The sequence below is a fragment of the Hydra vulgaris genome, chromosome 05, assembly GCF_038396675.1.
Source record: "Hydra vulgaris chromosome 05, alternate assembly HydraT2T_AEP".
Lineage (NCBI taxonomy): Eukaryota > Metazoa > Cnidaria > Hydrozoa > Anthoathecata > Hydridae > Hydra > Hydra vulgaris.
In genome coordinates this window covers 28952530-28970833 of record NC_088924.1, presented here as the reverse complement: position 1 = coordinate 28970833, position 18304 = coordinate 28952530, and the positions used below count along the sequence as shown (strand labels likewise).

At 26.1% G+C, this 18304-nt stretch overlaps 1 protein-coding gene across 3 annotated transcripts in view; it reads right to left on the bottom strand.

The window, feature by feature from the left end:
• The window catches only part of LOC136071943 (DNA repair protein XRCC4-like), a 51485-nt gene extending 33630 nt beyond the window's left edge, over positions 1-17855 (bottom strand). For 2 of the 3 annotated variants that reach the window (XM_065797832.1, XM_065797831.1), the window contains exons 1-5: positions 17532-17729; positions 15294-15439; positions 13176-13211; positions 12088-12183; positions 7269-7334 (exon numbers count right to left, since the gene is read on the bottom strand). In XM_065797832.1, coding sequence (XP_065653904.1) covers positions 7269-7334; positions 12088-12183; positions 13176-13211; positions 15294-15439; positions 17532-17643 — 456 coding nt within the window. In that variant the 5' untranslated portion in view covers positions 17644-17729. Of the gene's footprint in view, positions 1-7268; positions 7335-12087; positions 12184-13175; positions 13212-15293; positions 15440-17531; positions 17730-17831 lie in introns of those variants that run through there. The other variant, XM_065797833.1, reaches the window with a different exon arrangement.
• Positions 17856-18304: the final 449 nt, after the last annotated feature.

The window sequence follows — 18304 nt, the reverse complement described above, 5'->3', positions numbered from 1 at the left end:
ATAAAGATGGATGATCATAAAGAGGAACAGCTTAAGAGAAGATTATTGTCTTAAGAAAGTTGATTGAAGCCTATATAGCATCTTTCGAATCTATAAAGTCTAGACTAGATTTTATAAGAAGAAATAAGATAAATATAAATCAATAAACATTTTTGTTATAAAGTCTTAAATGGTCCTCTTTTTAAACATTTAAAAAAATATATAATACTTATGGTGTTATAACCATTTAAAGTTGTTCCAGATATCAAGTAAACACCTGCAAAAACTACTTTTTGAATATAATATGCTTTTAAAAGAATCACAAATTATTCTGAAAAAATTACTTTATTAGAAAGAGAATTTAAAAAAAAAAAGTTTAATTATTTATGTAGTAATACTTCAAATTATTGCATAATGCTGCAAGTATTACAACATAAAGAGATAATAAAAACGATATTACTTTTCAAGGTTTGATTCCTTTAGAAGTTTTGTAATTTGACATTGTAATTTTTTCTTTATATGAACTTTTTAGATATTTTTTTTTGTTTTTGTTGGATTATTAAAAATGAGAGTTGCAGAGAGAATTAGATTGCTTATTGTTAGACTATGAAGGACAGCAAAATATCAAAACAGTAAAGAAATCACGTGCAACTGTGCAGTCCATTATCAAGAAATACCAAACCACTAAACAAAATACTGATAAGCCACATACAAGATGTCCAAATAAAAATCAAGTATTGCATCGACGAGCTATTTTGAGAAAATTTATCCAGAATCCTAAATTAAATGCTCCAAAACTTGCTGGAATGCTGCAAAATGATTACAATTTAAAAGTGGATCCTGAAACTGTTAGAATAACCTTAAGAAAGCCTGTATTTTATGGTTACAACGGTAGAGTACCATTAAAAAAGCCCTACATCATCAAAGTCAACAAAGCAAAACAACTGCACTTTGCAATGCTTCATATTAATGAACCACAAACACTCTGGGAATCGGTCCTTTTCAGCGATGAGTCAAATTTTAATGTGTTTTCATCAGATGGAAGAGTTAAAACTTAGAGAAAACCAAATAAAGCATATAAAAAACAAAACCTGTGTCTAACAGTGAAGTATGGTGGAGGAAGTGTTTTAGTGTGGGGGTGGTGTATGAGTGCTTCGGGTGTAGGAAACTTGGTTTTCATTAATTGAAATATGGATCAAAATGTGTATTTAAAGATTCTGAAAAATAATTTGGAAGAAAATGCCCACAAATTAAGACTTACTAGATCATTTATTTTTCAGCAAGATAACAATCCAAAACATACAGCCAAACATATCAAGGAATGGCTTATATTCAAAATAGCAACTTCATACACTCCCACAATCTCCAGATTTAAATCCTATCGAACATCTGTGGGATGAATTGGGTAAAAGAATTTGAACCCACAATGTGAGGAATCGGCAAAAACTATAATTAGTAATTACAAAAGAGTGGGGCTCAATCACTTCAGAAATTACACAAAAAAGTTTGTATTTTTCATAGTAAAAATTAGTTTGTACTATGAAAAACACAAACAAATTGAGTCCGCATAACAATTTTATTAAAAGGATTAGTTTATAAAGATGGATGATCATAAAGAGGAACAGCTTAAGAGAAGATTATTGTCTTAAGAAAGTTGATTAAAGCCTATATAGCATCTTTCGAATCTATAAAGTCTAGACTAGATTTTATAAGAAGAAATAAGATAAATATAAATCAATAAACATTTTTGTTATAAAGTCTTAAATGGTCCTCTTTTTAAACATTTAAAAAAATATATAATACTTATGGTGTTATAACCATTTAAAGTTGTTCCAGATATCAAGTAAACACCTGCTAAAACTACTTTTTGAATATAATATGCTTTTAAAAGAATCACAAATTATTCTGAAAAAATTACTTTATTAGAAAGAGAATTTAAAAAAAAAAAGTTTAATTATTTATGTAGTAATACTTCAAATTATTGCATAATGCTGCAAGTATTACAACATAAAGAGATAATAAAAATGATATTACTTTTCAAGGTTTGATTCCTTTAGAAGTTTTGTAATTTGACATTGTAATTTAACATTACCGCAGTATTACTGTAATTTATTAAAAACACCACGATTCTTGTTACCATGTCACTCTATATTTAGAAGCAATGTCATTATTTCTCCTTCGAGTTATAAAGTTGAAAGAGTTGAAATTATACAAAAAGATTTTAAAATAACATAGTTATCTAATTTAGTTAATTATATTTTGATTTTTGTTAATTCACCTCCCCAAGGCCGAGATGGCCACTACAGACGAGGAGGCTACTTAATTGTGGTTATAACCCTCTCTCAACTCTATAACTCCAAAACACGAACCTTGACGAACAAGGCCGCTGCGTGGAGAAACAAGTTGAGCGCAGTACTACCAGGAACGTGGTGGGGATCGAACTCGGAATCTCTCACTTATAAAGCGAGCTCTCTACTGACTTTATGTTCAGTAAATGGGGTTTAAAATTTTCTATCCTCAATAATTAATTTTGTGAATTACAAAATGTCAAAAATGCTTTCAAAAATTAAAAAATTTTAGTTCTGAAATTAATGTAGAGGTGCTGCAACAGGCACTTCTATGCTGAGGATACTTGGTGTATCCAGACAACTTGAGTTGTTTTTGAGTTGTTTAAATAATACTTTTCTGTTAAGTTCTTGAAAACATTTGTTGATGATGTACTTTTGATTTTGTATGGTAAAGCATTTTAATTATTTATGGCTTGGTTTGGCAAACAATGGAATCATTTAGCTTATTTTGACAAATTCTATTTTTCCAGATGAAGGTTGTGGCTACATAAAATGTAGTGTGACCAATCTAGGACAGCGAATACTAGGTGTGGTCTAACATAAGTAATGTAGAATACTTTCCAAAGCACTATGCCTCTGCTTCTGAACAAACTTTTGAGTTTATTTTAAAAAAGTTTTTAATTGAAAATATATAAACTAAAAACTGTTAAAGCTTTATATTTCTTTGCTATTGTTTTTTTTACAATTTTTTCAATATATATGGTTTATAATATATATGGTTTTAATGAAACTCTTGTACTAATTATCGAACTTATTGAGTTTATTTAAAAACAATTATGTCAAAACATAAAAAAACTTTTTTACTTTAAAGACTCTCGCAAAAATGTAATAATGACACTGTGGACCAGAGTGACTGCCAGGGTAAGTTGTTCCCCAGGTCTGATTTTTCTTTTCTAATAGTTAGATATACATCAGTAAACACCAATTATGGTTATTAGAACTTCTGAGGAGTTGGTCCAACTCCTCAAAAAATTTTTTAGTTTATCCAACTCAGTTGGATAAACTAAAAAAAGTGTTGCTTAAAAATTAAGTTTTTTAAATCTTAAAAGTGTTTATTAATTTTCAACAAGAAATGTTGAAAATCTGTAAAACTGATAAATTGTGTAAACAATTGTGGACTTTATATAAAAAGTGTTCTGTTTGTCTCACACAGTTTGGTAAAGTCATATAAAACTCAAAAGATTACTCCTGCAATTGAAACAAAGTTAAAAACTTTTGTCTGGAACCAGTAAGGTTTAGAGGTAACTATCTTAAAATTATATAATAATAAGACCAATGTGGAGTACTTGGAGAACTGGATACAAAAGATATCCACAATTAAGCTCTATATTTTGGTTAATCTTTGTTTCGTAGTTTTTTTTATTATTACTTTCTAATAAATACTTTTGTTTTATTGACATACATAAATTTTCTTAAATAAAAATATGGAATTAAAAAAATTAAAAGTTTATAAAATCTCTCCACTCAATTTTGTTAAAATATCTCCATTTAATCTATGTTTTTAAGAGTAACCTATTCCACTCCTTAATCAAATACAGTTAATAAACCCAAAGATTTGTGTATCTGTGTATAAGTGTTTGTGATAAGTGCATGTGAATAAGTGTGAGTTTATATGTATGTCAACTAAATTTATATATAACTAAATTATATCAGTTAACCATTTAAGAAGTATTGTAAAAAAAAATTTTCCAAAAGAACGAACAGAAAATTGAGTACAACAAATCAAATACATTTAAAAATAAACAATGTCTGTTTTTAGGCCAAAATAGTTTTTATCTGCCCAGCACTCCAACCTCAATTTGTTATTAAATCAGTATTAAAGTAACAAATTTTAAATACAAATTAGGTTTAATAAGACTTTTGTATTATTTTTTCTTTATATGAACTTTTTAGATATTTTTTTTTGTTTTTGTTGGATTATTAAAAATGAGAGTTGCAGAGAGAATTAGATTGCTTATTGTTAGACTATGAAGGACAGCAAAATATCAAAACAGTAAAGAAATCACGTGCAACTGTGCAGTCCATTATCAAGAAATACCAAACCACTAAACAAAATACTGATAAGCCACATACAAGATGTCCAAATAAAAATCAAGTATTGCATCGACGAGCTATTTTGAGAAAATTTATCCAGAATCCTAAATTAAATGCTCCAAAACTTGCTGGAATGCTGCAAAATGATTACAATTTAAAAGTGGATCCTGAAACTGTTAGAATAACCTTAAGAAAGCCTGTATTTTATGGTTACAACGGTAGAGTACCATTAAAAAAGCCCTACATCATCAAAGTCAACAAAGCAAAACAACTGCACTTTGCAATGCTTCATATTAATGAACCACAAACACTCTGGGAATCGGTCCTTTTCAGCGATGAGTCAAATTTTAATGTGTTTTCATCAGATGGAAGAGTTAAAACTTAGAGAAAACCAAATAAAGCATATAAAAAACAAAACCTGTGTCTAACAGTGAAGTATGGTGGAGGAAGTGTTTTAGTGTGGGGGTGGTGTATGAGTGCTTCGGGTGTAGGAAACTTGGTTTTCATTAATTGAAATATGGATCAAAATGTGTATTTAAAGATTCTGAAAAATAATTTGGAAGAAAATGCCCACAAATTAAGACTTACTAGATCATTTATTTTTCAGCAAGATAACAATCCAAAACATACAGCCAAACATATCAAGGAATGGCTTATATTCAAAATAGCAACTTCATACACTCCCACAATCTCCAGATTTAAATCCTATCGAACATCTGTGGGATGAATTGGGTAAAAGAATTTGAACCCACAATGTGAGGAATCGGCAAAAACTATAATTAGTAATTACAAAAGAGTGGGGCTCAATCACTTCAGAAATTACACAAAAAAGTTTGTATTTTTCATAGTACAAATTAGTTTGTACTATGAAAAACACAAACAAATTGAGTCCGCATAACAATTTTATTTGATCTTTGTAAAGTGAATGAAAACTTTTTTCGGACAAAAATGTCTTTATTTTTTTATTAAAAATCTTTTATTCCAAAATACTGTATTTTATTTGTTACTTGTTACATTAAAAAATCTTTTGGTACAATATTTTTTAAATGTTTAAATGATATAATTTAGTTTATATCATGCTTACATCTTTGCTGAATAAAAAGTTATTGCATTTTTAAAATGTGCAAGATAGGTGAATGAAAGCTTTTTTGATACAGTGTATATATTTGTGTGTGCGTGTGTGTGTGCGTGTGTGTATATATATATATATATATTTGTGCGTGTATGTATGTGTATATGTATTATGTTTGTGTTTATGTATGTGCATGTATGTATATCTATGTGTATATAAATGAATATTTGTGTGTATGTATATATGAACCTATATGTGTGTATACTATGTATGTATACAATACAGGGAGATGTATTTGTGGTAGATAAGTATATGGAGATAAGTATATGTGTTTATATGTATATGTGATATTTTATATCTCAGGGAGATAAGTATATATATATGTGAATATATATATATAAACACATCTTTGTACAAAATACTTTTAAAATGTGACATCATATGCGGTAGTGGTGTAGTGGTAAAGCGCTCGCTTCATAAGCGAGAGGTTCCGAGTTCGATCCCCACCACGTCCCTGGTAGTACCGCGCTCAACTTGTTTCTCCACGCAGCGGTCTTGTTCATCAAGGTTCGTGTTTCGGAGTTATAGAGTTGAGAGAGGGTTATAACCACAATTAAGTAGCCTCCTCATCTGTAGTGGCCTTCTGGGCCTTGGGGAGGTGAAATAACAAAAAAAAAAAAAAAAAAAAAAAATCTTTAAATTTTTTCCGTCAGAGGAAAGTTACTGTAATGCTTATCTAATGAACTAAGAGTTCTCTTCTTGCTGGGCTCAAGAGGGTAGGATCCCTCACAATATTTAAAACTCAATTGTACATGAAAACATCAAACTATTTATTTTAAAGTCAACCAGACACATTCTTTAAAATATTCAATTAATTCTCAATTTAACAGTCTATACTGTTGATATTTTTATTTTTTTATTTTTTGTGCTAATAGTTTTAGTAAATGTATAATTGGCTTTTTAACAAAACCATTAAAAAATTTGATTTCAATAAAGTTAGTCTTTATCTATTTTTTAATTAGATGTTTTCAATTTGAAATTTTTATGTTAATGAACTTTTATTATTATGAAACACAAAATGTTATAAATATGTAAACAATTGGAAATAAATATTTTTAACAACTATTATTTGGTTTTTCTTTTATATAAGGCTGTGCTTGATTCACCTTCCCATAGATAGGCTGTTGTTATAACTGATTTTAAATAGTACTTTTCTAACAGAAGTTATGATGTCTTCAATGTTAATTGTTTACTAAAAGCCAACATTAAACAACATTTACTAAAAGTCAACATTAAACAATGTTTACTAAAAGCCAACATTAAACAATGTTTACTAAAAGCCAACATTAAACAATGTTTACTAAAAGCCAACATTAAACAATGTTTACTAAAAGCCAACATTAAACAATGTTTACTAAAAGCCAACATTAAACAATGTTTACTAAAAGCCAACATTAAACAATGTTTACTAAAAGCCAACATTAAACAATGTTTAGTAAAAGTCAACATTAAACAATGTTATTATTGAGACCGTTTACTAAAAGCTATTAAAATAAAAGTATATAAAGATGGTAGGTATAGAACATATAAAGATGGTAGGTGTAGAACGCCTACCATGACCTATATCACAAGTTCTGACAACTAGTATTATTTATAAAATAACTTGATCTGAGAAGTATATTGTAAGGTTGTTATTGCAATCAAAGTTTATTATTTCAAACTTTATATATACGCAAACCAAAATATCTTAAATCGAATTTTAACTCTTTATTTTCATTTTTACTCTTTATTTTTTCAAGTAAAAGATTTTTTCATTTAAAATATTTAACTCTTACCTTAGTTAAAGTATTGGTTTCTTTTTCCAACAAAATGTTGTCCTTTTCAAGTTTTGTTACATTTTTCTAAAAAAAAACTTTTTCCAATAACATGTTATCCTTTTCAAGTTTGTCACATTTCTCTAAAAAAGAAAAACTTTTTCCAACAACATATTGTCCTTTTCAAGTTTTGTTACATTCCTCTAAAAAACAAATTCCTTCATAAAAGAATTATGCTTAAAAAAATATTGTATAACAAAATGAAATTATGAATGCTTAAAGAAAATGCCTTTAAAAAAATATTAGAACTAGTATTTAACTATCATATAATAAAAAAATATTGATTAATTTTTTTGTTATTCTCTTATTGTATTATTACTCTTTCTAATAAAACATTGTTTACATGTAAAAAAAAGTTATATTTCGAAATATATAAACTAAATAAAGGATTTATCTTTTATAAAGATAATCATAGAGATCACTTTTATAAAAATTTGTTTGCAGGGTATGTTATTATTTATATATGATTACCATGTTCATAAGTTATGTAATTGTTTATAAGAATTAATACCCTGTTCACAAGGTATGTATTTATCAGAGCTGGACATTTCTTCCAAATATTTGAAAGCTACGTTCTGCTTCTTTGGGAACCAGAAAACACTCTTCTGCTTCTTTTTTAAATTTTAAAATTTAGTAGCGCAAAAAATCAAAATTTATGTTTCCTTCCTCCTATGTTGAGTTTGTCATATCCATATGAGATGATAAAAGTGATGATTTGTTATACACTTCTTTGTTAACACTTGAAGGGCTATACACTTCCTAAAATCTTACATAGTACTTATAAGGGATAACTTACTTTGCATAACCGTTACTAGTGAAGTCAATGTTTAAATTATTAAACAACTGTTTGTTATTATTCAATTTTAAAGTTAAATAAAAAATAATAAAAATTATTCATATATTCTTCTTCAAGAATTTTTTTTTTAAAAGCTTCATGTTTCCTTTTATAAAAACAAGCTGTTCAAAACTGTGGGAGCTGAGTGATGACCTCTTTGGTCTGAGAATACTAAACCCATAGCTGAATACCTCTGAATGTCTCTCAATAGATGCTGATGATGGTAACACTGTGTTGTACTTGAGAAACATGTCCGCACAAGCCTCCTTGAATTCAGAAGGGAAATTTCAAATGATAACTTGTTTTTATCTGACTGTAGATAAAAATTTTATCAATCCTAGTATGGGATTACAGGGGTGTACCCTCCAGTTTTTTAATGGTCGCCCTGTGGGCAACTGAAATCAGTTGTCTGCTATGATAATCAGTAGTCTGGTATAATATTTTTTTGGTATTTTTTGTGGTGTGAAAATACTGAAGAAAAAAAATTTAAACCTGACTACTAAAATACGACTAATAAGAAACCGCCTAATTAAAAGTAAATTACTTATTAAAAAAAAGTGAAGTGTTATTAGCTGTTAAATAATATTGTTAAGTAACTTTAGTAACAAAGAGATATTGGTAAAGAGATAACTTTAAATACAACTTTTAAAGATTGCCATTTCTGTCATAGTTGATATCTGTTTTGTGTTGTTTCTTTTGTCAAACTTAACCAAGGTTTCATTATGGGGAGCAAAAAAGTTGAAAGCCATAACAGCAAAGAAATGTTTTGTAAAAAGAAAAATACTTTATTATTCTCTTCAATCAAATTTAATTTAGTTGAATGTTTAAAACATATTTTTATTGTAATTCATTATAAGCACTAGCATTACCGCAATTTGATTAACTTCGATAATGCAATAAATTGCAATAATTAGATAAGAAATCAAGGGCGCTTAGTTACAAATACGATATTTAAATAGGTAATCATAATACTGTCATTTTTATAGAGCAACTAATTTTATAGAGCAAATAATTTTATAGAGCTAACTAATGTGAATTAATATTTATTGGAAAGTTGAGTGCAATTTAATGCGATTTTTTATCGCTTTTTATTGTATAATTGAAAAAATTGCTTTTCTACTGACTGTCAATGTGGTAAGGCCAGTGCTTTATTTATTATACTAAGACTTTTTTTTTTATAAAAAAAAAAAGAATTTTCATGTGCATCATTAGGTGCATTCTAATAAAGTTCTTTTTTTTGTGCATCCTGATAATGTTTTTTATTATGTTAATTTTGTTTGACAAATTTAAAACAAAAATTTGTTTTACTAATAAAAAGCAAAAGAGATTCAGTGTTATTAATGATTCAACTGCCCATTCACGTGATTGGAAATGCAACTATAATGTTTAAAAAATAATACATTACCATTTTGAATAGAAAAAAATATAATTTTAAAACTCATCTTAAATTGAAAAGAAATGTGCTTCAAAATGCAACAACAACATTTAAAAAAACATTACAGATGTAGTTTGAGTTATTAAACCGCATGTTGGTTTCTATTTAATACGTTTAGTAAAATTATATAATGCATCACAGTGTACTCATTATTAAACAAAATGTAAACTACTTTAAATGGTTTTTAAAGGTTTCTTTTAAATAATCACAATAAAATTTTCATAGTTTAAAATTTGGTTTTATTGATTAACACTCTTTTATATGTAACAAACTGTCTGGTCGCCCTGCTGGACTACTGATAGGCATTTATTTTTTAACTTTAGTAGCCCTTAGATAAAATGAGTTGTCCCATGCCACTGGATGACCATGAGGGTACACCCCTGGATTACATCTGTGTATGTGCCATACCTAGAGGTAATCCCATATTGTTTAACTGGTATGGCCGTCTAAACTAATGCGTAAAAAATTTGTTATTTTTGTTAGGTTTTATAACTATAATTATAGTGGTGAACTTTATCAATGTTGCTTACTCATATTTTATAGGTATGCAATTAAGTTCTGCATTGTAATTAAATTTAACTTTAAACCGCGTTAAAATAGCTTTTAAAATGTTTTTAAACAATAACTATACTATTTGAAAAAGATTATATTTTTTCCACTTTAATTTCTTAAAATGATTTTATACATAACATAATACTTTTTTTGTTTTTTCACAATTTAGTTTTTCAATTTAGTTTTTTTAAGTATTCAATGAACTATTTTTAACAAAGATTGTAAACAATTTATATATATAATTTATCAGTTACCAATAAGATATGTATAAACATAACTTGTGTTCATAAATAAAACTCAAGTCATACAAACATAATTTGATTTTGAAATAAGAAACAAAAAGTTAATCTTAAACAAAAACATTTTCCGTTTCTTAAAGTAAAAAATGAAGTTTTATGGTTGCTTTTTACATTTAAATCTATGATGGAGACTTTCGTAAAATCGTTTTTATGTAATGAATTACTTTGCAAATAAAAAAAAAATTTCTTTAAGAAGTATTGCAAAACCATTTTATATTCATTCAAAATTAATATTAAATCTTTAATTTTCAAAACCATGTTTATTTAAAATTTTTTAGATAATAAAAAAAAATTAATCTGTTTTTTTTTAGCAAAAAGTTAAATTATTTCACAAATGCAGTTAACATAATTTTCATAATAATTAATTTAATCTAAATAAATCGTTGGAATATTTAAGAAATATAAATATTTCAATGAATAAAAGCTTCTGCTTAATGTAAATTGTTAAAAATGTTGGAGATATTGCCATTTCATTTGTAAAATGTGTCCTACATAATGCTTCTTTAAAAATGTCTGAATTAAAGTAGCAGCAAAAGATTTGTTTAAAACATCCAAAATACTAATTTAAGATGTTTAAAAACACATTTAGTGACTACTGGGTAAAATAAATTGCTTATAAAAATCGATTTACAGTAGGGGCTATTTAAATACATAAATATTTTAAAAATAGAGTGACTTTTTTTTTTTAGTTTAACTTTGCGAAAAAGAAAATTGCAGTTATTCTGCAATGGTAATTCTATAGATAGTTGCTTAACTTTATAAAAGATTACTTGAATAAGATGATAGAAAAGCCTAGATTAATGCATATATATGCACAATGTAGTTAATAAATCGAACTAATTGCAGACATTTTATCAATATCTGCAATTAGCTTGTGACTATAATTGATTATATTGTTCTGGTTTATCAAAATAATTCAAGATGTGTGCAAATAATATTTGCACATAACTTTTGATACTTTGAAAGTTTCATTTTTCTTCCTCTTCATTTGAGTATATGAAAAAGTTTGTAATTAAAACAATTTTAAAGGATTTTTAAACATTAAACAGCCATTTTAAAAGATCATTTAAATTTGAAACAAATTTAAATGATAGCGGAGTAGAGCTTTAATTTTTGAAATGAGAAATAGATAAGCATTCTATCTGATACTTCAGCAAAAAAGTCTTTTACAAATTTGTAAAAATTAAAATAACTGTCAAGTCATCTGCATCTTACAACATAAGCTATGCACTAAATTACAAAACAAATTTTTACTATAAATAAATATTACTATTAAGGTTTCAACACATACCATGGCTCATACACCATGCACAATACAGTGTATGACCCATGTCAAAATTTAGGGTATGATCCATGACATGCGCTCATGCACTATACACAATAAGAGTCATGTTATACTGTATGTATATCCCATATATAATTACTCAAATTAATTTATTTGGTTCATTGTTTTATGTTATACATTAAATAACAGCTTAACATAAAATAATGAACCTATTCAACTATTTGGTTCAATAATTGTATAATGAGATCCCATAAAAAAAAAGATATGAAATAAAGCTTTTACAAACTTATACAAACATGCAATAAACTTGGTACCTAAACTTTACATTTTTGTTTTTAGTTAAATTTTAACATAATTTATTTTTAAATGCATACCGACAGCATTTGAACAGTTTCCATAACTCCCTCTAACAAAGATAATACGGGAGCTGAATGATTATCTTTTTGAAGTGTTAGACTAGCAAGTTGAAACTAAATTTAAATGCATTAAAAGTTACTTGTTATCCTAGCAATAAAATAATAGTACTTATAAATTAATTTTACTAATATTAGTAAATTATTTACTAGGGGGTTGTCCATAAATTACATCACGCAATTTTTGAAATTGTTTGACCCCTCCCCCTCTCTTCCTTAAAGCATTGTAACATTTTATTTCATTGCAATATTGTTCATTTCAATGTTTTTTCACCCCAATAGTTCTGTGTAAAATTGTATAAGTTAACATCACTATCCTAAACATCATGGCAATTTTAAATAGCTATTTTTCCGATATAAACATGCAAAACTATTATCTTAAAAATATAATTTTCTCACTTCTAGTCATGATAATGTGGCCGAGTGGATTCCGCTTCCGGCTAATAAATCGAGGGTTCCAGGTTTGTCTCTCAGGGACAAAATTTTTTTTTTTACTGCACAAACGTTATTTTTTTTGTTGTTGCTGCTGCTCACTTTTGTGTACCAACTGAATAAAGTTCTGCGCTTGGACCATACAGCTGTAGGCACAAGGCATTGCGCCTACAGCTTTAACAGTCCATAAACAGGCTGTAACTACTCTGTTAACAGAGTGTACACATTGATTAAGTAAGATTTAGGCACAGTTGAGTTTACAATCAACATATAGATAAATTAACTAAATGTTGTGGTTTAGTCGGATTAAAAGAAAATCTCCTCTAGACTTAAAGCTTTAAAAATAAAATGTTGCATCACAAAATTGGAGACCCCCTCCCCCTCGTAACAAAAAAAGCGTGACATAATTTATGGACAACCCCTAATGCAAGTAAAATTATTTTTTATTTATACAAAATTTTAAATATTTTATATATCAATACTAATAGATATATAAAGTATTTAAAATTTTGTATTTGTAAATAAATCATTCTTTGCAAAGATATTATGTTGCTGTAAAATATTTATTTAAACTTTTTAAAAAACATACTTTAACATAACACAGAGCATAAACAAACCTTTGTTTCATCTGATAGAATCTTTTTCCATATAAGCTATAATTTTAAAATAGAATATCATTATTATGATTATATTTAAAAAATAAAAAACTTGATATTGTAAGAATATTAATTTTGGTTTTTTTAATTGAATAGATATGTTGAAACTTTGGCATTAATAACATAAAAAGATTTTTTTTTAAATATATTAAAGAAAAATTTTTAGTCTGATTCATAACAAAATTGTAATAACAACTAAATAAGATGTTAAATTTTTTCTTTAACAGAACTGCATTTTATAGTACATATATTTGGTGAACAATTTGCTGGATTTTTTCACTAAAACTAAAATTTTATTCATTTTGTTTAATTTTCTAAATTTTAGCTATATATTTATTAATTTAAAATACATTGGTATTACTTTTAACAAATAGTTTTAATTAACCACATAGATTACTACATCAACTATTCATTTATTTTTTTAAATTTCACAATATCTTAATATAACTTTTTATAATTATTTATATGATCTTTTTTCATCAACCAGATAGATTACTGCATCAAATGTGTTTAAGTCAATGTTGTTATTCAAGCCGGTGTTTAATTATCGATTATTTAATTGACTTGATAATTATTATTAAAAGAAAAATTAACATCATAATTTTATAAAAAAATGATTTATTACTAGAAAGTACTAAATAGCAAAAAGTACTAAAGAAAGAATAGAAAGTACTAAAGTAGCAAAAATAGAAAAAACTTCAATGTAGACATTTAATATCAAAAGAATGACACATTAATATTGGTGTATTTATTTGCAAAAGGCATATATAATATATAATTCAATATCAAAATTTCATTAACTTTATTTAAATAAATATATTACTCAATTTGAATAATATTATTTGAATAAATATATAACTCAATTTCAATACTGTTATTTGAATAAATATATAACTCAATTTCAATAATTTTATCTAAATAAACAACTTGAAAAAATTATACTAGAATAACATTTTAAATAAGTTTAAAATATTATTTAAACAAGTTTATAAGACTACAACCATTAACACCATTATCATCATCATCATCATCATCATCATCATCATCATCATCATCATCATCATCATCATCATCATCATCATCATCATCATCATCATCATCATCATCATCATCATCATCATCATCATCATCATCATCATCATCATCATCATCATCATCATCGTCGTCGTCGTCGTCATCATCATCATCATCATCATCATCATCATCATCGCCATCATCATTATCATATCATCATCATCATATTATCATCATCATCATCATTATCAACAGGCTTGTGGAGCCAAGCAGGAGCCATGGAGCCACTGTTTTTTGGCGGAGTCAGAGCCACAACAATCAAGTTGCTCTTGGCTCTCATGTTTTTTTAAATGAATAAAATGTTTTTTTTTTTTTACTGTAGACAAATTTTATTCATTCATTGCTCAACTAATTTGTTTGAACAAATTAATAATTGAATTTTTTTTTTTTTACTGTAGACAAATTTTATTCATTCATTGCTCAACTAATTAATTTGAACAAATTAATAATTGAATTTCTATTATTTAAGAAAAAAATTTTAACAATGACAGTCTTGTCAAAACGTAATAAAACTGAATATTTAATGATTTTTTACTCAACAAAATACTATCCTTTAATAGCATTTTTTAAATAAGTTTTATTAAGAAAAAAATTATATATGGAAACATTCTTACAGTATTACATATATTGCTTTAAAATATATATTTTTATACTGATATTATGCTGTTAAATATTTGATGCACAACTTAATTATCAAAGGTTATTTGTATCTTAAAAATTATACTACCCAGTGGGCACGGACCGTAAAAAAAATATCTTTTCAACACCTAAGATGTGAGAAAGATGTCTTCTCAACAACTTTCGAATGTTTTGGATGCCTTTTGAATGTTTTGGACATTTTTGGAACGTTCAAAAGACGTCTTTTTCAGTCACCGTGTCACTGGGTAAAATAAAAACTAAAATTAGTAAAAAAACTTTCCACTCCACAAGCCTCATCATCAATTTTAACTTTTGTTATAAAAAAATTTTTCATTATAAATTTAATTTTTTATATAAAAAGTTAACCTCGCATGAATTTTCCATTTTGTTAAGATCAAATGAAAACAATTCAGATAAACTATTATTACAAAATGCATCTTTAATTGACTGTAAGAAAGTTGGAGGACACATATCAATTCTATTTGCCATAAGTGAAAGTTGATGTTCAGAGACTTTAAAAAAAAAAAAAAAGTAAGCAATTTAAAATATGAAAGAAAATACTGTTAAAGATTATAAAAATTATCAAAAATGTAATCAAAAAAATTAAAATTATCAAAAAATTTCAAAATATATTTTATTAAAAAAAAAAATTGTGTTTTAAGTACAAAGAATTTAAACATCCATTATACTGAATATTTTTATTAAGCTCTTGTGCAATAAGATAGCAAACTAATAGAATAACTAATAAGTTCTAAGTAGGTAATTCAAAAAAAACCATAGAATGGCCTACAAACACTCTTAATATGATCTTACTGCTCCAGACAACATCAAAGTTTCAAAGGATATTCAATCCAAATCTGACTAACTTGTTGACTACATGAATCTGTAAAAAACTTTAAAAAAAAAGTTTTTAATAGAAAGCAGCATTCTCAAATTTTAAAAGATAATTGTGATAATAGCTGATTGTTATGAAACTTTATTGTTACGTTTATAAAATTTTTGTCATAATATTATTGAAGTTAATTGATGTAATTTATTAGTCAAGTCATAAGCTATTTTTGTATATAATTACGCCCTCAAGAATTTTTGTTTCTGTATAAAAGTTGTAAATAGAATTTAATAAACAGAGTCAAAAATAAAAGTAAAAAAAGTTGTTGTATTAACAATAATATTTTTTGATAAAAGAAATCTTAGAAAAAGAGAATGAAGATCTAACCAAGCAGCACTTATACAGTGATAGTTTTCCAACCTTAAAATTTTATTACATAAAAAAATTATTGTTAAAAATATATTAATTTCGGTTCTATTATTTACACAATATTCGCTTAATTCATTTCCTTATTTAATCCATTACCTTACATTTAATTTGATGCTCTTTTATTTGTCTTCTTTTTCAATTTCAAGCATTTTCAACTATATGCATTTTGATTTCTCATTTAAACACATGACCAAGGTATTTAAAAGATTCAACAAAAGCAATTTCACACCCTGGGAAGGAGTTTGATATAACTTATGATTTTTGAGTTAGATTAAACGCCATACATACAGTTTTCTTGGTATTAAAGGGCATGTTAATTAAAGAAGATTCCTTATTTGTAAAGCTAATTAGTTTTTGAAGAGAAAACCTAGAAGGTGCATTTAGAACCATATCATCAGCGTAGGCCAACACATTCATGAATATACCACCTATATTACATCCAGTATGAAGGTTTAATATTGATGATATCAAATCTTGTATGTAAAAGTTAAATAGAAGTGGTGACAATATACTACCTTGACGAACCCCATTCCCAATTCCAAAACTGTTTGATTTTATTTTCTGCCATCGAACAGACATTTGTTGATTACTATACCAAAACAAGTTTTTTGGGCAGACCAGTATCTAATAATTTTTTGAACAATAGCCAGTAATTAACACTGTCAAATGCTTTATTAAAGTCTATGAAGCACGCAAATACATGGCCACCTCTAGATTTATAGTACTGCACAGTCTTTTTAAAATAGTTTGAGCATGACGTTGTTGAGTATATATATATATATATATATATATATATATATATATATATATATATATAAATATATATATATATAAATATATATATATATACATATATATATATATATATATATATATATATATATATATATATATATATATATATATATATATATATACAAAAAATTTGTCATTACCATTTTTAAAATCAAAAAATGACTATCGAATGTTCATTTTAAGTTATGGTGTCTGCATTTTTGAGTTTTCAACACCTGCAATAATGTTCAAGTACCAAATTTCAAAACAACATAAAATTTAAACCACTTAAATTAAGAGGTTAGGTTTTGCATTCATGTTTGATTGCCTTGTGATTAATGCCTATCAATCAAACACCCATGTTTGACTGATAGGCACTTCTGGTACAAATTTGTAGTAAAATAAAATAAGTATATAGGTATAGTATATAATAAGTATAGGAAACCTTTATGTGAAACAGAGGCAACTCTAAAATTTTTTATTAAATTGTTTTCATATATTTAATAAATATATCTTTTATGTAAACTTAATATATTTGTATTGAATTTGTAAATAATGAAATTTAAAAGTACCATTTCCGTTATATACTTCCCAACCATTAGTTAAAGATAAATTTATTCCACTTTTGAAACTTGAGGAAATAAAACATGGTTGATTATTTATAAAGACTTTATTTAAGTTCATTTTTCATCAAAATAACTAATTTTTTATGAAATTTTTCGTCAAAATAACTAATTTGCTGCGGGTTTTAGTCTACGCGTATCTTTAATAAAAAAATAAGTTGTAGATGTCCAAATTTTCGGACGTGGTAGAACTCAGTTTATATATTTTTTGTTTATTTGTTTATATGTTTTATTTTAAAGGACACGTACCTTGACTTGATTAATACTTTTATATTATTTAATTTGATTAATATGAAATCTTCTTCAATCAAAGTAATCTAATAACAGTAACACGATCCAAATTTTTAGTTTACTAAATTTATTTATTTATTTATTTTTTGGTTTTCATTTGTTAGTCGTTGTACAGCTTTATATAACCAATAATAAAAATAATTATACAAACTTACAATAATATAAAATGCAACAAACATAAACAAGGTATCTGAAAAAAGATTGCAAGGATCTTGTCGTCAGAACCTTTAATAAACATTTAACAAAGATAAGATTAAAAAACTAATAAACTTTTACAAAATTGCAAATAATCTGTGTCTGAAGAAAGAGGATCTTCTCATCAGAATTTTATACTAGAGTAAACCAACATATAAATTAAAAAATAAAAAGTATAAGAACAATAAATAAAATTAGGAATAAACTTTTATAAACGTAAACATGTATATAAACAA